Genomic DNA, 21246 nt, shown 5'->3' on the forward strand with positions numbered 1-21246 from the left:
AGCAGTGGTTACGAGAGGAAACAGAATTGAAGTGATTTTCCAGGGGTAGAACTCGGAGCCTGTGGTTTGGGTTTTAGTGCTTTCATTGGAAACCTTATAGCTCTTCTCCAGGAAGATGCAGCCATCCTATACGTTTGAGTTGTATGTTCCTAAAATCAGGGCTGAATTTTTCTTTCTTATGCCTTTAGGCTTTTGAAAAGAAAGTTACTTCAGGAAAGGCAAACACCTGTCATCAGAATTGTGAATCTCTTTTTCAAGAAACTTCAAAAAGGTATAGCTGGAATTCTTGTGTAACAAGTTTTCTGCTTAATTATTTTCATAGCTAACCTTCTGAACGGCAACAGTGAACAGTAGCTCTGAAGTGTTGGGTGGTTGTCATGGCATAGCTCTTTATAAACCCGATTCAGCTTTCATAGAAACAGGCAGCATTTATGATCTCATAAACAGCCTCAGTACACACTCACAAATGTATCTTTGAGGATTGAATTTCTTTATCATCTTAAGAGTTACACAGTTTCAAAGTCTCCTTGTAAATTGGAAGGGCAGTGTACTTGAAATAGCATAAGACGGTGCGTTGCTAAATCTTACTAGAAATTAAGTATTTTCAGAAAGAAAATTATGTGCTAAGAATAATAGGACTATTCATGTTGTGAGTTCTTGGTAATATGTGCAAAAAAAAAAAAAGAACCTGAAGAAAAGTGAATTTTGATTAAGAAGATAAACATCAGTTTTTGTATTTTATGAAATCTTTAAGTTTAGGTGTTACATGAGCAAACACAGCACATCATAGTGTATTGAGCTGTATTTTCTTTGGAGACTCATGTTAACTACAGTCACTGGCATAGCACCATAGAATAATGTTCCTATTCTTTAAATTATGTGCTTGTCTGTTTATGTATTTGTTTTTTTAAGATTTATTTATTTTTATTACAAAGTCAGATATACAGAGAGGAGAGACAGAGAGGAAGATCTTCCGTCCGATGATTCACTCCCCAGTGAGCTGCAACGGCCGGTGCTGCGCCAATCTGAAGCTGGGAACCTGGAACCTCTTCCGGGTCTCCCACACGGGTGCAGGGTCCCAAGGCTTTGGGCCGTCCTCTCCTGCTTTCCCAGGCCACAAGCAGGGGGCTGGATGGGAAGTGGAGGTGCCAGGATTAGAACCGGCACCCATATGGGATCCTGGAGCGTTCAAGGCGAGGACCTTAGCCGCTAGGCCACGCCGCCGGGCCCCATCTGTTTATGTATTTGTGTAAAAACTTATACATACAATTTTCAGAAGTGCATTAAATGAATAAATACTAAACTAACACTAATGAAAAAGTCATTTTTAATTGTTTATGCAAATATAAAATAGATTTCATAAAATATACTTTATGCAAATATAAAATATTACATAGCTTGACTTCTTTGATCCACAGATTATTTAGGGAAACAGATATGTGATAGACAAATTGAAGTACAATGTAATAAATATATATTTTAAATGATTTTATTTACTTCTATTGGAAAGGCAGATTTACAAAGAGAAGGAGAGACAGAGAGAAAGATTGTCATCCATTGTTTCATTCCCCAACTGGCTGCAATGGTTGGAGCTAAATTTATCCAGAGCCTGGAGCCTGGAGCCTGGAGCCAGGAACTCCCTCCAGGTTTCCCACATGCGTGCAGGGTCCCAAGCCCTTGAGCTATCCTCTACTGCTTTCCCAGGACACAAACAGGGAACTGGATGGGAAGTGGAGCAGCTGGGACACAAACTGGCACCCATATGGGATCCTGGCACATGCAAGGAAAGGATTTAGCCACTAAGCTCTCACACCGGGTCCTGTAATAAATATTATAGAGTCAAAATCCAAATATAGCTACATGAGTACACAAAGGATATTCTCACAAGCTTTAATGAAGAAGAGGTACTTGGATTGAATTTAGAGTTCAATAAGTAGAAAGCCAGCAAGTGACAATGGAAGGAAGAAAATTTTATACTTGGGGAAGAAGTCTGAGCAAAGATAAGGAGTGGTGAAAATATCTTATTGGTGTTAGAAATGCGTTGTGAGTTGGAATGCCAGGAAGCTGGAAAAGGTGAGAGGCAGAGCTAATAATACAGTGTGGATTCGAGTGTGAAGGAACACAGTGTGTGTGAAGCTGAAAATGAAGCACAAGGTTTCTTTCTTCCTTCATTCCTTCCTTTATTCCTTGCTTTTCTACACTTCATGCATTTGTATCTAGAGTGAAGACTGCTGGTAACTAAAAGACTAGCCTGTTGTAGAAGGAAATGGAAACTAATTAAATGTGTGCAGTAATCTCATTAAAGATGAGGAAACAAGAGTAATCTGAAATTCCCCACAGAAGCAAAAGAAAAAGGCATTTGTTTTGTTAATGTAAAGCATAAAGTATATTAAGAAGTTACTGGGATGATGCTGAAGAAGTTGGCTGGAGTCAGATGACTAGGGTATAGAACCTCAGATTACCTGGAAGCTGATCTTGAATTACTCTGTAGTAGATCTAATAAGATTTGTGTTTTAGATTTTTTTCCTAGATATTGAAAATTTGATGCAGAAGTCAAGTTAGGAGGTGTTTGCTGGACGGGTTGTTAATGGAGGTGCAACAAGGGCCAAGCATATAGCATAAGTGAGTACTGAGTGGTGAAATATTGGAAAAGAAACAGTGAGTGTGAGCTAGTATTTGTATAGCATCCATAGGCATGTATTAGCTGTATAAAGACATAGCTTACAGTGTTTCTCTTTTCAAGATGAGATAATTGAGTAATGTTACAAAATGAAAAGACTATAAGGGGAGTGATACAATTTAAAGAAGATACGGGCCGGTGAAGTGGTCCGATTGGCTAATCCTCCGCCTGTAAGCGCTGGCATCCCAAATGGATGCCAGTGCTTGTTCTCTGGCTGCTCTGCTTTTCATCCAGTCCCCTGCTTGTGGCCTGGGAGGGCAATGGAGGATGGTCTGAAGCATTGGGACCCCCTCATGAGTTAGGTGAAGGAGGAGAGAAGAGTTGGTGAACCAACCCAAGATAGCTAATGTAATTCTGGTAAAGATGAAAGGAGATAGAATTTGTGATGAGATACTCCAACTGTGGAATTATCTCAGAAGTGGCACAGTTGTAGTTGATGAAAATGAGAAGAGTACGTAGCTGAACTGCAATGGCGGTGAATGGCAACTTGATAATAAATAGAGATTATTAGAGATTCTTGGTTGAATGTATGTATTCTCCAAAACCACTTATACACTTCTTTTCTAGTGAGAATGATTATCACACATGGCGTTTCAGTGACACAAGCAGGTCGAGCAGTGATGATGTAGAGCCTGCAGGGCCATCAAAGACTGTCTCCCCTGTGCTTCCTGGTATGACATCATCCTATTTTGTAGTACCACTTTCTGGAAAGATATGCACAAAGATACTTCTAATACAAATGAAGCAAAGGGTTACGGGAAGTGCTAAACATGGGAAAAATGGTTTTCTAGAATTTTCTTTTAAAGCTGAAGGAAATTAATTCCCATCTCACAATCATCACAACAAATTTCTGCCCTCTCTTCAAGTAATCAATTAAGCATATCAATTTAATAAAATGGTTGACTTGTATTTTATTAAATTAGGAATTATATATTTGCGTAGTCCTGAAAATATGAACTGCTTTCTCATTTCTCTTAATTTATTGTACTGCATGTACTTTGTAAATAAAGCAATAAACATTTTTGTATTCCTAATAATGACATATTGTGAGAAAAAACAAAATATGTACAAAATATAAATTGTGAGGATGAAGTATATTCTAAAATTTGTTGTATGTGTATTTACATCTATATATCTATATCTATATCTATATCTATATCTATATCTATATCTATATCTATCTCTATATATAGTCAGGCATTTTTAAATGACAGGGATGTTTCCTGAGAAATGTGTTGTCAGCTAATCTTGTGATTATGCAAATTTACAAACTAGGACTGCCGCAGCATTGCTTGGTGATGCACTCGTATAAAATCACCATTCTATATGTGATCAGTCATTCAGGGGATGACAGCTGTAACACAAACATGGTTTTGGCTAGGAATATGTATTTATAAGTGTATGTAGATATATACAGATAAAACTGTGAAGTTGGGGAGTCAAGCACACCTCAAAACCTTGGAGTTGGAGAGGATCTTGGAGCTCATCCAATTCAGCCCTAGCATCAAGTATAGAAATTAGCTTTTCTCGTAATGCTTGTTGAATGAAAAACCTGTAAATCCATTAAGACTTAGATAATAAAATTATTAAGATGCAGGTCTCATACAAAAACAGTTTATAAGAAAAATACAGTTTTAATTAGAGACATAGTTTGCATTGAGTCAAATTCATCCTCTTAGCATATTGTTCAATGATGTTTTGACAAGGTCACCCACCACAATCTGGGTATAGAACTGTTCCGTCACCTCCCAGATGTCTCTTGTATCTGTTGTAATCAAATCCTAACCCCACTTTTTCAAAGTGTCACATAAATGGACTCACAAATATGAAGCCTTGTGAGCCCAGCTTCTTTGACCCAGCATAAAGCTTTTGATATTCATCTGTGTGGTTGCATTCGTTGATACCTGACCTCTGTTTCTGTTGAATAGTATACCATTGTTTGGCCACACCAGTTTGTTTATCCATTCACCAGCTGAAGGATATTGGGTTGTTTCCAGATTTTTGGCATTTATGGATGAAAGTATTACAAACATTCATATACTGATTTTGTGTAAACATAAGTTTCCATTTCTATAAGGTAAATATCTAGGAGTGGGACTGATGGGTCATGAACAGCTCACCAACAAATGTCAATCCAAGGGAGCTGTGCCAGTATTACTGGTTGCTTTTTGCTGTTTTCCTTCCTGCTCTTTTTCCTCTGTGTTTCAGTTAATGTCCTTTCTGTCAGTCCATCTTCAGGTTTACTGATTCTTTTCTCCACTGTTTTGAACCTGTTACTGAACCCATGGAAAACATTCTTATCCTTGTTACAGTGTTTTATTTATAAAATTTTCACTTGATATAAGCTTTTAGATTCTCTCTGTTCAGATTCTCCAGTTGTTGAGGCATTCCCCTCGCCCCTTTTCTGCAAGACCTTAAGCATTTTAATGGTGGTTACCTAGACCGTCCTCTTTGGTAACTCTAGCAAAAGGGTCATTACTGACTTTTTTTGTTTCATACTGCTTTGTTTTTTGACAGTGGTTTTGTTGTTGATTCTATGTTTTGTCCTACAATTTTTCTTTTTTCAATTTACTAATTTATTTGAAAGGCAGAGAGACAGAGAGGGTGAGGCAGAGAAACAATCTTCCATCTGCTGGTTGGTGACCCGTCCTGGGTCCGATGGAAGCTAGGAGCCAGAGCTCCATCCAGATCTCCCACTTGGTGGCAAGGGCCCAAGCACTTGGGCCATCTCTTGCTGCCTTCCCAGGTATATTAGCAGGGAGCTGGCTTGGAAGTGGAATACATGCTCATATTGGATACTGATGTCTCAGGTGGCAGCTCAAGGTGCTGTTCCATAACACCAACCCTGTCTTATAATTTCTGGCTGAATGTTGGTGTTGGCAACAGGGAACTAGAGATTGAAGAAAGTAGATTTTATGTCTAGAAAGTTATGCTTATTCTCTGCCTGGCCAAGGATGCAGGATTTTTTGTGTCTTTAGGGTGTGAACTAGATTTTGGTTTTGTGTTGCTGTAACCATTAGGTTAATGTGCTAGTGCTAACTAACTTGGAGGTGAGGGCTGGATTGCTGTTTTAGCTCAGTCTCTGTCTTGGGCAGGGCCTCCATCTCTGTTTTTCAGGGGTCAGGCTTTGCTGGTGATACTCATTTTTCTCCTTGTAAAGTCAGTCCCAGCCTTTTGTCTTTGGCAGGTCTATCATGGGAAAGGGTTTGCCACCTCTTGATTGATGGCTGGAGATTTGCGGTAGCATTGGTACAGAATTTTGGGAACCTGCCAGGGCCTCTCCCCCAGGAATACAGGGCTTTTCCATTCCCCCACTTCTCAGCTGCAGTGGATCTCATGTTTTCCACGGGGTTTGCTGCAATTCCTGCTGTAGTCTGGAATAGGTAGGACTTTTTCCTCTTTCCTCACATGCAGTAGCTCTTTCCCTCCAAGCCTTCCTCATAGGAACGATTCTTCCCTCTCCCACCTCGCTCCTTGTCCTGAGGAGCACCTGTGGGAAGACAGTGAAGTTGAATCTGCAGGGGCCAGTGACTGCTATATTGTCCATCACCAACAGTCACCTTCAGCACTTATTAAATGTTGTGTTGGAAACTTCTTTACCACTTATAGAGTGTTTGGCATTTCCTTATCCCATGAAGCACCACGATTGAGCCACGGTTCATGTCTTGTCATTTCCTAGAGGAGACCCTTTTGCCTTATGTTTCATGTGACTAGGTTACTCTACAGCTCCAGTTCTTCGGCGGGTTCAGCGGAATATTTCTCAGTGGGTTTCCTCAATGTGTGTATATTGTTAGGGTATGAGGGATATTCATTGCAGTTTTACATTGTGGGCAAAAGTAGAATTTTGAGTATAAACATATTTTTAAAATAAAAAGGGAATACATTCTTCTATAGACATGACCTTTAAACAAATATGCACATTACAATTTTAAAAGAATATTTCGTTGTGAGACTTGACTATAATTTTATAGTTTATTGCTTGTGTTGGACACTTTGTTCAGTTCTTAAAAATTATTCTTATAGTTTGCGGTGCTGTGGTAAAAATCCACGGGGCCGCGTCTTTGGGAATACTCCCAGTTTGAGTTGGTAAAAAGAAGGAAGCCTCCTTCATACTGCAGCTGCTGGAGTAACAGCAGAAGCCACAGATTCCAGACCTGCGTCTAACCAACCAGATCTGGCGTTCAGGGGTTTTCAAGGGAAAGGAGTGATGTTCCAAGTCATGGAATGGCAAGAACCACAGTCAGTATGTCTGAGGCTGTGCTTTTCAGTTCTTCTGGTCTGAAGACATGTTGGTAATTTGATTTTGCCTTTTCATAACCTCTGAGAGACAGCTAATATTGATGTTCAGTGAAATTTGTTTGCTTTCTACAGGGAACGACTCACCTGCACTAATAAGGCCAGTTGTAAAGGAAAAGCAGACAGAAGGTGACTTCTTTCTTTCTCAGTACTCTTCTTTTTCGGTTTAGAAATAAGGTTAGATTTCTCCTGGCGTTATTAAAGTCTACAATGACAAATGATTAATGAACAAGAAATGTTAAAAAAAAAAACACTACGTATGAATACATAAAAGACAGCCAAATAGAAAAGTGGGCAAAGTATATAAACAAGCACTCCATATAAAGGAAATATGAAAAAAATCTGTTCAACCTAATTTTAAATCAGGAAGTAAAAATTAAATCACAGTGAAATGACAGTTTACATTGACCACATTGTTTAGTTTAGAGAAGCTGTTTCTTTTTTGTACCGGAAGATACAGGCAGGAATGTTCATATTGGGCTTTTCTGTGATAAACCATGAACAGCTCAGGTACCCTGCAACACTGGAATGCGTGAGAGTGCTTCTGGTGCATTTATATAAAATAAGGTGCAGTCTTAACAGAAAAGCCAAGATTAAAAAGTCACTATGATTTCACTGGCACTCATCTATAAAACTGGCAAAAAGGCAATATATGATAAAAAAAAAAAGGCAAAAGAAATGATAGTGCAATTCTGAGCAGTGATTATTCCAAAAGAACAAAAAATGAGGTCAGGGAAGGGCACATGAGAGCATCAGAGGTAAGGGTAATGTTACCTTTCATTGAGAAGTGTTTTGCTCCTTTTATCTGTTACAGATATTTAACTATTATCATGTTTTGCTTAAAACATAAAAAATTAAAAAAAAAAACTTTGGAAAGATTTATTTTTGTTGGAAAGTCAGATATTTGGAGAGGAGGAGAGACAGAGAGGAAGATCTTCCACCCATTGATTCACTCCCCAAATGGCCATCCATAATGCCTGGAGCTGAGCCGGTCCGAAGCCAGGAGCCAGGAGCCAGGAGCCAGGAGCTTCTTCCGGGTCTCCCACGTGGGTGCAGGGTCCCAAGGCTTTGGGTCGTCCTATGTTATTTAATTTCCATGTATTTTTGAGTGTTCTATTGTTCTTGGTGATTTCTAGTTTTATTCTTTTGTGGTCTGAGAAGATACAGGGTGTGATTTCAATCTTTCTAAATTTACTGAGGCTCGATTGATGACTTAATGCCTGTGCTATCCCGGAAAATGTTCTGTGCATTGTTGAGAAGAATTTTTGAGTGAAATGTCTTGTGAATGTTAGGTCCCTTTGCTGGATAATGTATTTCTGCTGCACCCTTACTCATTTTCTGTCTGGACAGGCTGTCCACTGATGAGAAAGAGGTGCTGAAGTCAACCATTATTATTTGAGTCTATCCCTCCTTTAAGGTCTAATAGTATTTGATGTAGGTACCTAGGTGATCTTGTGTTATCTTCTTGGTGAACTGAACCTTTTATCAAACTATAATATCCTTCTTTGTCTCTCTTTACAGTTTTTTTAATTTAAAGTCTTTTCATTTGATATGGGATAGCTATTCTTGCTCTTTTTTGGATTCTACTTGCTTGCTATATCTTTCTCCAGCCTTTCATGTTCAGTCTATGTGGATCTTCATTTGTGAAGCATATATAGCAAGATCTTGTTGTTACTGTTGTTGTTTTTAAATCCAGCCAACCTAAGTCTGTGTGGTAATTGATTTAATGCATTTACATTCAAGGTTAGTATTGTTAGAGAAGAACTAACACTTGTCATTTTTCCAATTGGATACTGTTTTTACCTGATTTGTCTGTGAATTTGGGGGTATCATATGTTTTTTTTTTCTAAAGATTTATTTATTTTATTACAAAGTCAGATATACAGAGAGAAGGAGAGACAGAGAGGAAGATCTTCCATCCGATGACTCACTCCCCAAGTGAGCCGCAACGGGCCGATGCGCACCGATCTGAAGCTGGGAACCAGGAACCTCTTCCGGGTCTCCCACGCGGGTGCAGTGTCCCAGTGCATTGGGCCGTCCTCGACTGCTTTCCCAGGCCACAAGCAGGGAGCTGGATGGGAAGTGGAGCTGCCGGGATTAGAACCGGCGCCCATATGGGATCCTGGAGCAGCGCATTCAAGGCGAGGACTTTAGCTGCTAGGCCACGCCGCAGGGCCCGGTATCATATGTTTTTAACTGTGGGACTGCAGAATTTATTCTAAGGCTGGTCTGGTGGTGGTGAAGTCTATGATTTTGCCTGTCTGGAAAATGCTTTATTCACTTTGAAAGGATACCTTCACTGGATAATGATATTCTTGGTTGGAATTTTTGAACATCTAATATTCAAAATTATATAGTTGATAATTATAAAATTACAATATGCAATATTGTAATATATAATATATTAAATCATAGTTATAAAACTATAATACATAATTTTTTGAATAATAATATTCCAGGCCTGGCCTGTAGGGCTTCTGCCCAGAAGTCTATTGTTGGTAATTGGTTTTTCTTTACATGTAATGTGACACTTTTCTCTGACTGTGTTTAGAATTCTCTTGTCCTTCATTTTGGATGGTTTGACTGGAGTATGCCTTGGAGAAGATCTGTTTTGGCTGAGTCTGCTTGGGGTCCTTAAAGTTTCCTAAATCTGGTAGGAATCCATGGAAAAACGTGGAAATAATCCATGTTTCTTTATCTAGCAGGCCCTCAATGCCCCCCTTTTCTTCTCTCCTCCTTCAGAAATACCCACAATATGAATATTTGGTGATTTAAAGGTACTCTAAATTTTATGTAGACTCTCCTCATTCTTTCAGGTTCTTTTGTTTTTGTTGAACATTTTAATTCAAAAGTCTTGTCAGGGTCAGAAATTATTTCCTTTACTTGATCTGCACTACTGTTACAGTTCTCAGTTTTCATTTCGCTGAAGATTTCAACTCTAAAATTTCAGTTAAGTTCTTCTGAATGATTTTTTTTGTTAAATTTATTCATTAATTACATTGTGTTGTAATTACATAGAATCTGGGATTCTCCCCCCCACCCTCCCCCCATGGTGGGTTCCTCCACCCCGCTGCATAACCATAGTTCAAGTTTAGTTGAAATTCCCTCCCTGCAAGAATTTGCCAAGCATAGAGTCCAACATCCCATAGTCCAGACAAGTCCATCTACTTATTGGGAAGACCCTCTCTGGTCTGAGGGCAGAGTCAGCAGAGTATCTTCCCCTTCCGGATGATTTTTATCTCTTGAGTGATATTTTCATTCATGTCACTGATTGATTTTTTTCCCTCATTTGTTTAATCCGTTGATCCATAGTTTCAATCGCATTGCATTGAGTTTCCTTATAATGATTTTTTGTATTCTATTTCTGGCATCTGATAGATTTCCTTCAGATCAGGATCTAATTCTGGAGGATTTCTGAGTTCTTTTGGAGGTGTCATGCTGTCTGTTTCTTCACGTGTCCTGTGTGTCTGTGTTGGCCTCTTCACATTAGGTGTGTTAGTTCTTTCTTCGTCATGAAGTAGGTTGTTTTAGAAGAGTTTATACTTCAGTTTATCGCTTGATTTGTTGCTTTTGCTTTGTTTCTTGTTAGGTCTTGCTAGGTCTTTCTGGGAGAATGCATTTGTTGCTGCAGTTTACAACACCAGCAGCCCTAGTCCTAGGGCTGGGGGATGGAAATTCAATCCTGCTCCAGTTTAACAGGGTGACCACATAAAGTCTTCAAAAGATTTCAGTTTGGCAGTTACTAGTCCAGAGAGATGGAATGCAGTTAGGTTCTTTCCTAGCTGCAGTGGTAAATGCCACTGGGATTGAAGAAATTAGAATTGATTGTTACAGTCATGATCTTGTAGGGTACAGAGGAGTCAGCGTCCTGATCTCCCAGGATGAGAGCAGAATTTTTATGAGCTACTGCAGCTTGAAGCTAAGGACAGCCTTCCTGGGTCAAGTGGAGTGACTGAGTGCAGCTCCGAGGGTAATACCGCAACCCTCCTGGAGTTGCAGGATGCAGCCGATCTGTCCTCTGCCCCAAAAGTTGCCCTGACTCTGACCATCTCTGGTAGCAGTGGTGCAGAAATCAGTTGTGCAGCTTTTTACAGTGGGGCTGGGGGCGGTTGTCTGTTTCCTAATGATAACTGTATTTAGACTTCTCTTGCTTGATGATGGGGCTCAGGATAATATTTTTTGGATGTCCTTGCTCACTCTTAGTTTTAGGAAGATGTGGTGTCCCTGGATCTCAGGCAGTGCCTTTTCAGTTATGTGGTCCAGGCAGGAGAGACCTTATGGTCTGGGTTCAGGGTATTTTCTTCTCCTTCCCCAGTTTAAATGGACCTTAACGTCTGCGTTCAGGGTGACAGGAGCTGTGCTGCCTTTCGCCTGCTCTTTATGAGTGTATAGCAGGAGGGAGGATTTCTCAAGTTCTTCACTCTTTAGCCAGCATACATTATCCTCTCTTTGGTTTTTCATTTCTTCTGTTCACTGATTAATGTAAACATGCTTTTGTCCTATGTCAATAAATCCAGCTTCAACTGCTTGCTTTGTTTTTGTAAAACACTTGATTTAATCATGTGCTGCTTATCCATCATCATGTACTTTGGAGTCCTGTTTTTATTTTTCTTACTTCTGCAAAATAACTGTTCACCATGACATGTTGTTGCAACATTCCTATTTTATATTCCTATTTACGGCAACTCCTTTCTTATTCATTTTGTGTTACAGATACTGTATACAAGGTGACTTTAGGTTATCTCCCATTTCATAACATATTTTAAAAAGTGTTCTACATGCTGTATTGCATTACTACTTCTTCTGCATCTTATGTTTCATTTTCATCTTTGTCATAAACATGTGTGTCTGTATTCAATTTGGATAGAATATGAAAGGGTTCTTTTTGATTTCTCATCACATCTTACCTTCCTGTATAAATTACATTTGGAGGGCTACATTTTACCTTAAGAAATTGATGACTATGCTGAAGACAAGGGAAAGCAAGATAAAGCTCAGGTACTGTGTAGGTTACAATGTAGATCCTCTTACCCAACATCCACCACAGCCTTTTCCTAGGGGACCTTCTGGTTGGTGTTGGCAGGAAAAGTGACATTTCCAAGACTTAACCTGAAGCTGTTGTGGCCTTGGGCATTCATTGAAATTCACTTAGCCAATGTATAAGTGCATAGAGAGGCAACAGTTTTGGTGGTACCAGATTATTCTGGTTACCGCTGTCCTGTAATATGACTGAAGATTTGGAATTATGATTCTTCCAGCTTGATTATTATTCCTCAAGATGGCTTTGGCTATTCATGGTCTTTTGTGTTTCCAGATGAATTTTTGTGTCATGTTTTTGCCATTCTGTGAAGAATGTTGTTGGAGTTTATATTGAGATGGCCTTAAATCTGTACATTACTTTTAGCAATATGGACTTTTTGATGATGTTGATTCTACCATCCAGGAACATGGCAAATTTCTCCATCTTTAAAGCCTTCTTTTATTTCTTTTTAAGATGTTTTCTAATTTTCGTCATAGAGGTCTTCTACATCGTCAGTTAGGTTTATTCCAAGGCCTTTGAAGTTGTTCTCCATTATTTTAATAGGGATTGTTCTGACAAATTCTTTTTCAGCCCTCGAGTTAATTGTATATAATAAAGCCATTGATTTATGTTGATTTATTTTGTGCCTTGCCCAACTTCTTTATAAGTTCTAACAGTCTATTTGGTGAGTCTTTTGGTTCTCCTATATATAGAATCATGCAAACAGATAATTTGACTTCATCTTTTCTAATTTGAATTGCTTTAATTTCTTTTTCTTGCCTAGTAGCTTTAGCAATACTATGTTGAATAGCAGTGGTGATAGTTGACATCTTTATCTAGTTCCAGATCTTAGTAGGAAAGCTTTGAATCTTTCCCTGTTTAGCATAATGCTGGCCTTGGGTTTTTCATATATTGATTTGATTGTGTTGTAGAATGTTACTTCTATGCCTGTCTTGCATAGGGTTTTTAGCATGAAGTGGTATTTGATCAAATTTACAGAGAAAAGGAGACACAGAAAGATCTTCCGTCTGCTGGTTCACTCCCCAAGTGGCCGCAATGGCCAGAGCTGAGCCAGTCTGAAGCCAGGAGCCAGGAGCTTCCAGGACTCCCAGGTGGGTGCAGGGTCCCAAGGCTTTGGACCATCCTCTACTGCTTTCCCAGGCCACAAACAGGGAGCTGGACGGGAAGTGGGACCACCAGGATTAGAACCAGGGCCCATATGGAATCCTGGCTCATGCAAGGCGAGGATTTCAGCCACTAGGCTACCGTGCCAGGCCCATGGTGTCGAATTTTATCAAATGCCTTTTCTGTATCTATTGAGATGATCATATAGTTTTAATTCATCAATTTGTTAACGTGGCATATCACATTGATTTATTAATGTATATCAAACCCTCTCTGCATGCCAGGGCCAGGTGAATGATCTGTGTGATGTGTTGGATTCTTCTGGCTAGTAGTTTGTTGAAGAGTTTTACACCTATGTTCATCAGGGATGTCAGCCTCTAGTTCTCTTTCTTTGTCATGTCTATCTGGTTTTATTATTAAGGTGATGCTGGCTTTATAGAGGTGTTTGTAAGGATTGCCTCACTTTCTATGATTTTAAATAGATTGTGGTAATTGGGGTCAGTTTTTCTTAGAATGTTTGGTAGAATTCATCAGTGAAGCTGCCTGGTCCTGGCAGCTTTTCTTGATTGGGAGAGATTTAATTACTGATTTTGTTTCATCCCGGTTACAGGTTTATTTACGTTTTCTATTGCCTCATGATTCAGTTTGGTAGTTGCTATGTGTTCATGGATCTTCTGATTTGTTGGTGTGCAGTTGCTTGTCTTCTGATTAGTCTGTGCATGTCTAAAATACCTGTTGTTACGGTACCTTTTTCATCTCTGATTCTATTGGTTAGTGTCCTCCCTCCCCCCCTTTTTAATCAATTGGGCCAGTGTGCTATTTATTCTGTTTATATTCTCAAATAAACAACTGTTTGAGTCAGTGATTTTGTGTATCATTCTTTCAGTCTCTACTTGGTTTATTTTTTCACTTATTTTTATTATTTCTTTTTATACTGCTGATTTTGGGGTTATTTTGCTTTTGTTTTTCTTTTTTTTAAAAAAGATATTTTTGATTGAACAGTCAGATATACAGAGAGGAGGAGAGACAGAGAGGAAGATCTTCCATCCATTGATTCACTCCCCAAGCAGCCACAATGGTCAGAGCTGTGCTGATCCAAAGACAGGAGCCCAGAGCCTCTTCCGAGTCTCCCATGTGGGTGAAGGGTCTCAAGGCTTTGGGTTGTCCTTGACTGCTTTTCCAGGCCACAAGCAGGGAGCTGGATGGGAAGCAGGCTGTCAGGATTAGAACCAACGCCCATATGGGATTCTGGCTTATGCAAGGTGAGGACTTTAGCCTCTAGGCTACTGCTCTGGGCTCAGATGTTAGTGGAGTTTTAAGTCCCCAGTGGTTTTGAATTGCGGTCTATATCTTCCCAATGGTCTGTCAATAGTTGTTTCATGTAGCTGAGAGCCCTGGCATTTGGTATGCATACATTATTATTTATTATTATTTCTTCTTGCTGGGTGGATCCCTTTTTCATTATGTGGCATCCATCTCTTTTAATGCATTGCACATTGAAGTCTGTATGATTTGATATTAGAATGGCTATGCAGGCTCATTTTTCTTTTCCATTAGTGTGAAATACTGTTTCCCATTTTTTTCATTTTCAGCTTCCACGTGTCTTGGGTGGTGGGATGTGTCTCTTGTAGGCAGCAAATAGTTGGGTCCTTCTTTTCGATTCAGTCTGCTAATCTATGCCTTTTGATTGATGACCTTAAGTCATTTTCATCAAGCATTAATATCAACAGGAAGTGATTTGCTCCTGTCATATATTCATCGGGTTTCTCTTTGTTTAATTTTGCTTTCTTTTATGGTTTTATTAGATAGATCTATCCCTTTGTAGGTAGATTTTACAGCTTCCATTCTGTGCCCAGTTTCCCGTTTGTTTCTGAGCTGTGATGATGGGGTTTTTGTGCTGATTGCTCAGGTGGACTCCCATGTTTTAGTCTCACCTGGTCTCCTCAGCCTGTGCCTTCGGAGTTGTCTCTTAGCCTGGGTGTTCTTAGTCTTTTGTCTGCCTAGGCTCTCTCTCTCACTTGTGTTTTCAGTGGTGCATGGGGCCAGGGAGGCTACTGCCACTACCTTAAACTGTGCTGTTTCTCTATAGTTTCTTCTTTCTCTGCCTTCCTTGGTAATTGGGTAACTGTTGCTTTGGGTACAAATGAGTCATTCCTGGTTTACCTTGAGTCTTCTGCAGATGAGTAGGGAGACTTCTTGGAAGAAGAAGCAAGGAAATGTCCCCCCTTTGTTTTTGGGGGTTGGGGGAGGCAGAGGGATTCCTTGGATTTCTAAGTAGATTTCCCTTTGTTTGTTGCTACCTGGTGGCATAATACCCTGCTGTGCTTCTGTGGGCTCCAGCAGGGTACTGGTACACTGGGGGTTCGTTGCTCTCCCAGGGTCGTGGATGTTGGGACAGGGGTTGAGGCTTCAACCTTGGGTGTTTTCCACAGTTTTTCTCATCCGTGCAGCTCCCATTTCTCTCCACAGACCTTCCTGCTCCAGGCCTGCACAGCACTCACTTTGGTTCTGCGGCTCGCTCCCTACTCACGGCCACACCTTTCTGCCCCAATTGGCCATCTTTCTTCCTTCTCTAGCCTAATATTTAAAACACTAGTTAGAACACGTATTCCACCTCAGAATAGCTGCATCCAATAGCTAGTACTGGTGCCTGGCCTCAGCAGCCTACTAATGAAGTCCCTGGGAAGCAGCAGAGATAGCCTCAGGTGCTTAAGTTCCTATTGCTATATCGGAGACATGGGTTGTGTTAGCCACCCTCTTCAGCCTGGCCCAGTTCCTGCCCTTGCTGGGCTTGGGGAGTGACCCTATGAATGGGAGCGAATCTCAGACCGTTTAAAAAGGTTCTTTGTGTTTTCATGTGTACTGTACACCACTCATTTATTTTCTTGGCATGAGAGAACTGCTCGTGATAATTAGGACCTTACACCTTGTGTATTTCTTGATAGAGGGGTAAGGTAGAAGAGAGCTGACTTGTCTTTCCCGTATGTTATGGATGAACTTGTTCCCCATTGATCATTTGAATGATCTCTGATGAAGCTATTACTGCAGTGAGATGATTTGAGTGACTTTCACTAACCTTCAGAGTAGAATCAATGTTGCGGGTTTCACAGCAGTGTCCGTCCACTACAGTCATTCTAGTTTGTCTTTCCTTTTTGTTTTTGCCCCTCCCAGGAAATCTGGAGCTCAATGGAAGCTTTAAGGGTTGGGTTTTGTTCTGTTTTTTTGTTTGTTTGTTTTTTACTGTTGGGAATCAGAGACGGTCAAAATGGCTTTTACTCTTAGGAGAATTTCATGTCCCCTTTTCTGGCTGTTTAGACCTTTTCTGACACTAAGGTTAGACATGTTTGTGAGAAATTACAGAATTTGTGACTCTCCCAATCAACAGGCACTCACTCCTGCCCTTAGTGTGAGTTTCTGAATAGAGTGAGTGGCCAAGACAAGTTGCCCAGCAACATGTAGATTTTTAGAACATTCCATCGGTTTCTTTTTTGAATTGTTTGATTGCTTCTTGTGTGTATAATTTAGTTCTATTAATTTTTGTACATATTATTTAGCTTTGGAAACAAATTTTGAGAATAAGTTTTACTTGAATATATTATAATAGCATTTTGAAACTTTTAAAATATTCCCTTCCTGTTGACTCTGCAGAGTTAGCGCAATTTGGTCAGTGGCCATAATGTGAAAATTTCAAACATTTGGAACTTGGGTTGTCAGCAAGACTAAGAAATCATCATTTACAAACTTCTGTATCTACTATTAAGTAGAGTATGTTCTCTTACTTTTGACTGTAATACGTACCCATATATGCATATCTATTATTCAGCTTTATTAATTACACTGCAGATCCTCTCTATGCCAAGTTGTGGATGTGTGTGTGTGTGTGTGTGTTTGTGTATATGATCAGTGTTAGAATAAATAGGACCTGTGGTGGATTTTCTAGAGACATTTGGTCTCAGGCAGTTTTTTTTCATTTTCCTAGTTTAGTCTTGTACATTCTTGTCCTAACATAATTAATTCATCTACCAAATTTGCATTTTAAAACAGAATATATCCCAACCTCCTGCATCTATTATGTTTATAATGCTAAACAATGCTCACCAAAAATAGTGGGTTTTGTGTAATTTCACAGGTACAGATCTGTAATTGTGCTGAAACAAAGGTAATCTGTCTCACAATGATAGAAAAGTAAACTTTCATTGGCTATTCCATGGCAATGCCTTTACAAAAGAGAGAACAATAAAAATCTCCCTTCACATACATGTAAGTCATTTATGCGTGTGAATTTTTCTTTTTATTAGATATACACAGAATTGTTTCTGAAGGGGAGCTAGCTCAGCTGGCTAAGGTCCAACCATTAATATTCAATTTTAATGAACAAACAACCATCAAGGATTGTTTGAAAATGATTGAGAAAAAAGTAGCAGAATATGATACCATCAAGGAGTTTACGGTAAATATTTTGTTCTTAACAAAAGTCTTTATGGTTTTTATTTCTATTTCTCTATTTCTTCAGTTCCTTTTTAAACTTTTGTTCTTCAACTTCATCAAGTATTGCATAAATTTTAAAGCAATATGTTACATGGTAACCAAAAGTCATATAGCATGAAAGGGTATAAGTTGAATTGGAAAACCTCCTCCCACTTCTTTCCCTTTGGACTTTACAGGACTCCTTTTGACTAATAAATATGCCATGAAAACTTCTACAAAAGTTTTGCCATCTATTTCTATTTTTCAAAAATTCTTCCACATAAGATATAATTTTCAAATATATATTCCATTTTATCTCATTCTTTTAAGTATTGCATGGTACTTAATTATATATAAAAGCTTAATATATTTAAATAGTTATCTGTGTTGTATATGTAGATTGCTATGGTTTCTGCTATTAAAAAATGACAGTCACCCTTTTCATATGACTGTATGTATGTATGTCAGGATTTTTAAGACTACATTCCTGTGAATGCCATCAGTATTTGTTGCTATCAGATTTTTTCGATCTTTGTTCATTACTTAATTCACAATTTCTAGATGATCTAGCTGGCATTCAGTTATTTGTGAATAGAGAAATATCTTCCCATAATTTTTTAGCTCTTTTTTTTTTTTTTAAATATTTATTTGAAAGACAGAGTGACAGAAAAAGAGTTCCCATCTGTTGGTTCCCTAAATAGCCACAATGGCTGGAGCAGTTGAACTCCATCAGGGCTTTCCACGTGGGTGGAGGCCTAGGTTCGTGGGCCATCTCCTGATGCCTTCCCAGTGCATGTACGGGGAAGGCCTTTCAGATTAATTTTTGGTGAGCTCTTAGGTTGATTTGTTTATCAGTTTGCTATTTTCCTTCTTGATTAATACATCTTTATACAGTGAAGAAGTAATAGTATTGCATGTGTTTTGTATATTTTCCCCACAGTTTGTGTTACATACACACATTTACCTATTTACCACGGCTAGCTGTTAGTGGTCGAGCATGCTGGGCCTTTCTTTAAGGGCTTCTGAATGTTTGTTCTTAGGGCATATTCTTTAATTCTAGATTATAATTAATTTATTTTCTTACAATAGTTTCATGATTTTTTTTGGTATTTAATACTTTGATGCAGCTAGAATTTAAGGTATTTGACTGGGACTCAATATTTTATGTACATTTCCTTGTTCCAAGACTCCCGAAACTTCTCTTTGGTGTTGTAAAATGCTACTTTTGTTACATACTGAAATCCCATTTATATTTTATTTGAGGACTTTGTTCATTGATTTTCTTACTCATGTTCTGATACCAGATCATTTTCTTCTAAAATTTCATTTAGTACGTTTAATCAAATTTATCTTTACATTTTTTAACATTTTGTTTGCTTACTCCAAAAGCAAAGATGCAAAGAGGAGTAGAAACAAAGTAGGGAGGACTGCCCTGCAGTGGCTGGGACTGGGCTGGGCCAAAGCCAGGAGCTGGGAACTCAACCCAGGTCTCACCCAGGAGTGGCGGGAAGCCAGGGGGAAGCTGGGGCCTCACCTAGGTGACTCAGCAGAGGATGCAGGCATCCTAGCAGATGCCAAGCCCCCACAGAGCCAAATTCTTTTGAAGAGTGTCATTTTATATTACCTTCTTGTGTGTTTTAAGGTTACTCTCTGTTACTCGTGTTTTATGATAATTTTCTGATTCTTAAACGTTTTTGTAATTTAAAACTTATTTTCTAGAAAAATTTAAAAGATTTAAAAGGTACAGATCTGATCCTATTAACCTACTCCTTAAAACCTTCACAGACTTTGTTTTCTAATAATTAAAGACTGATGGTACCAGGTTGTCTGCCCAACAGTTACCAAAGCTCTTTTACAATGGGCAGGTTTTCGACTTTTATCCACAGATATTCAAAGAGAGTGCTTCTGATGCATCCCACTATCTTTGGTGTAGTTGACCCTCCATACTTGTACTTCAGCTGTCTTAGATGCACACAACTGAAGCCTGAATATATTACTGGGTAAAAATTACATCTGTACTGAACATGTCTAAAGATTTTTTGTTTTAATTTTCCCTAATCATTAGCATACAACGGCTCTGTGCTCAGCATTTATATCAGATCAGGTATTAGAACTAATCTAGATCTGATCAAAGAATACAGGAGCATGTGGGTAGATGATACACAACACTGCCATTTTATACAGGGGATGTCAGCATCTACAGATGTAACCACAGAGGTCCTGGAACGAAGTCTGCATTTTCTCTCCTAGAGGATGTGTGTACATACATGACTTCCACTGAGAATGATACCTCTTCCCTTTGTCTCTGATTTCGGATGGCTTACCCTAGGCCAAGTTCAGGGACTGCTTCCTTCTCCTGAGCTTCTTCCATAATGTAGTGTTGATGTTTTTAAAAGATGTATTTATTTATTTGGAAGAGTTACAGAGAAAGAGGAAGAGACAGAGACAGATCTTCTGTGTGGTTCACTCCTCAGATGTCCATAACAGCGGGGCTAAGCCATGCTAAATTCAGGAGAGGAGCTTCTTTTAGGTCTCCCACGTGGGTGGCAGAGGTCCAAAACACATGGGCTGCCTTCTGCTGTTTTTCATAGGCAGTTAGCAAGGAGCTGGATCTGAAGCGGAGCAGCTGGGGCACGATCCGGTGTGCTTATGGGATGCCAGGATTGCAAGTGGTGGCTCTACCCACCATGCTACTTCCCTGTTTTTCTAGTGCCTCTGTGCTTTGGTCACATGGTATTTGATTATTTCTCCTTCCGTTTCCTCACGTAGTCCTAAGGATGAGCCCATTTTCTGAGTCACATTTGTATTCTGATATCCACTACGTGCTACATGCACAACAAATATTTGAATCATTTAGTAAGGACTTTTTAAAATGAAGAATTCTTTTTTGTTAATTAATTATTTTGCATTATGTGACAGTTTCATGGGCTCTGGGAATTCCCCCCACCCCTCCCCACGCCCCTCCCCCCTGGTGGATTCCTCCACCTTGATGTAGTATTACAGTTCAAATTCAATCAAGATTCTTTCCTTGCAAACGTATATCAAGCATAGAATCCAGCTACTTATTGTCCAGATGGGTTGAACAGTTTCTTGGGCAGACCATTTCTGGTCCGAAGTTAGAGCTGGTAGAATATCATCCCAGTCAATTAAGAGTCCCAATATAACATCAACAACAATTTGCAACCTTATGGAATTGACATGGTTTTGAGTAACCAGTATGTTAAAAAAAAAAAAAAGCAAGTTCTTAACCACAACCTATGATTAGTCATTAACATTTCAATTTTAGTTTATATACAGGACTGGCTGCTATATACCTTAAAATGGCTATGAGGTACCATTCAGCTGTCTCGTGTCTAAAATGAAGAATTCTTTCATTAATGTTCTGGCTATAATTTCTTCAAGAGAAATCATAAGATTGCTTATAGTTTTCTAAGTTGTTGTTGTTAAATATTTTTGTTTAATGAATGATGGATTTCTAGATAAGCCCTAAGAAGTGAATATTCTGTATTTTCTTTATGAAAAAGGAAAAGTATTAGGAGGAAAAAATATCTTCAAGGAGTTTACTGTCTTGTCGTCAAGCAGCTTGGCTTGGGATCTCATACTTGAGATGGATAGAATGTGTATATGGTTGTAAATAATACTGTTAAAATGAAGTTCT

At 39.1% G+C, this 21246-nt stretch overlaps 1 protein-coding gene across 11 annotated transcripts in view; it reads left to right on the forward strand.

Moving 5' to 3' along the window:
* Positions 1-21246, forward strand: part of PTPN20 (protein tyrosine phosphatase non-receptor type 20) — a 69152-nt gene that overhangs the window by 14187 nt on the left and 33719 nt on the right. For 8 of the 11 annotated variants that reach the window (XM_058671754.1, XM_058671762.1, XM_058671760.1 and 5 more), the window contains 4 exons: positions 189-271; positions 3248-3351; positions 7052-7105; positions 17420-17571. In XM_058671754.1, coding sequence (XP_058527737.1) covers positions 189-271; positions 3248-3351; positions 7052-7105; positions 17420-17571 — 393 coding nt within the window. Of the gene's footprint in view, positions 1-188; positions 272-3247; positions 3352-4481; positions 4758-7051; positions 7106-17419; positions 17572-21246 lie in introns of those variants that run through there. The other 3 variants (XM_058671764.1, XM_058671761.1, XM_058671765.1) reach the window with 3 other exon arrangements.

The sequence above is a fragment of the Ochotona princeps genome, chromosome 13, assembly GCF_030435755.1.
Source record: "Ochotona princeps isolate mOchPri1 chromosome 13, mOchPri1.hap1, whole genome shotgun sequence".
In the NCBI taxonomy this organism is placed as follows: Eukaryota; Metazoa; Chordata; class Mammalia; order Lagomorpha; family Ochotonidae; genus Ochotona; species Ochotona princeps.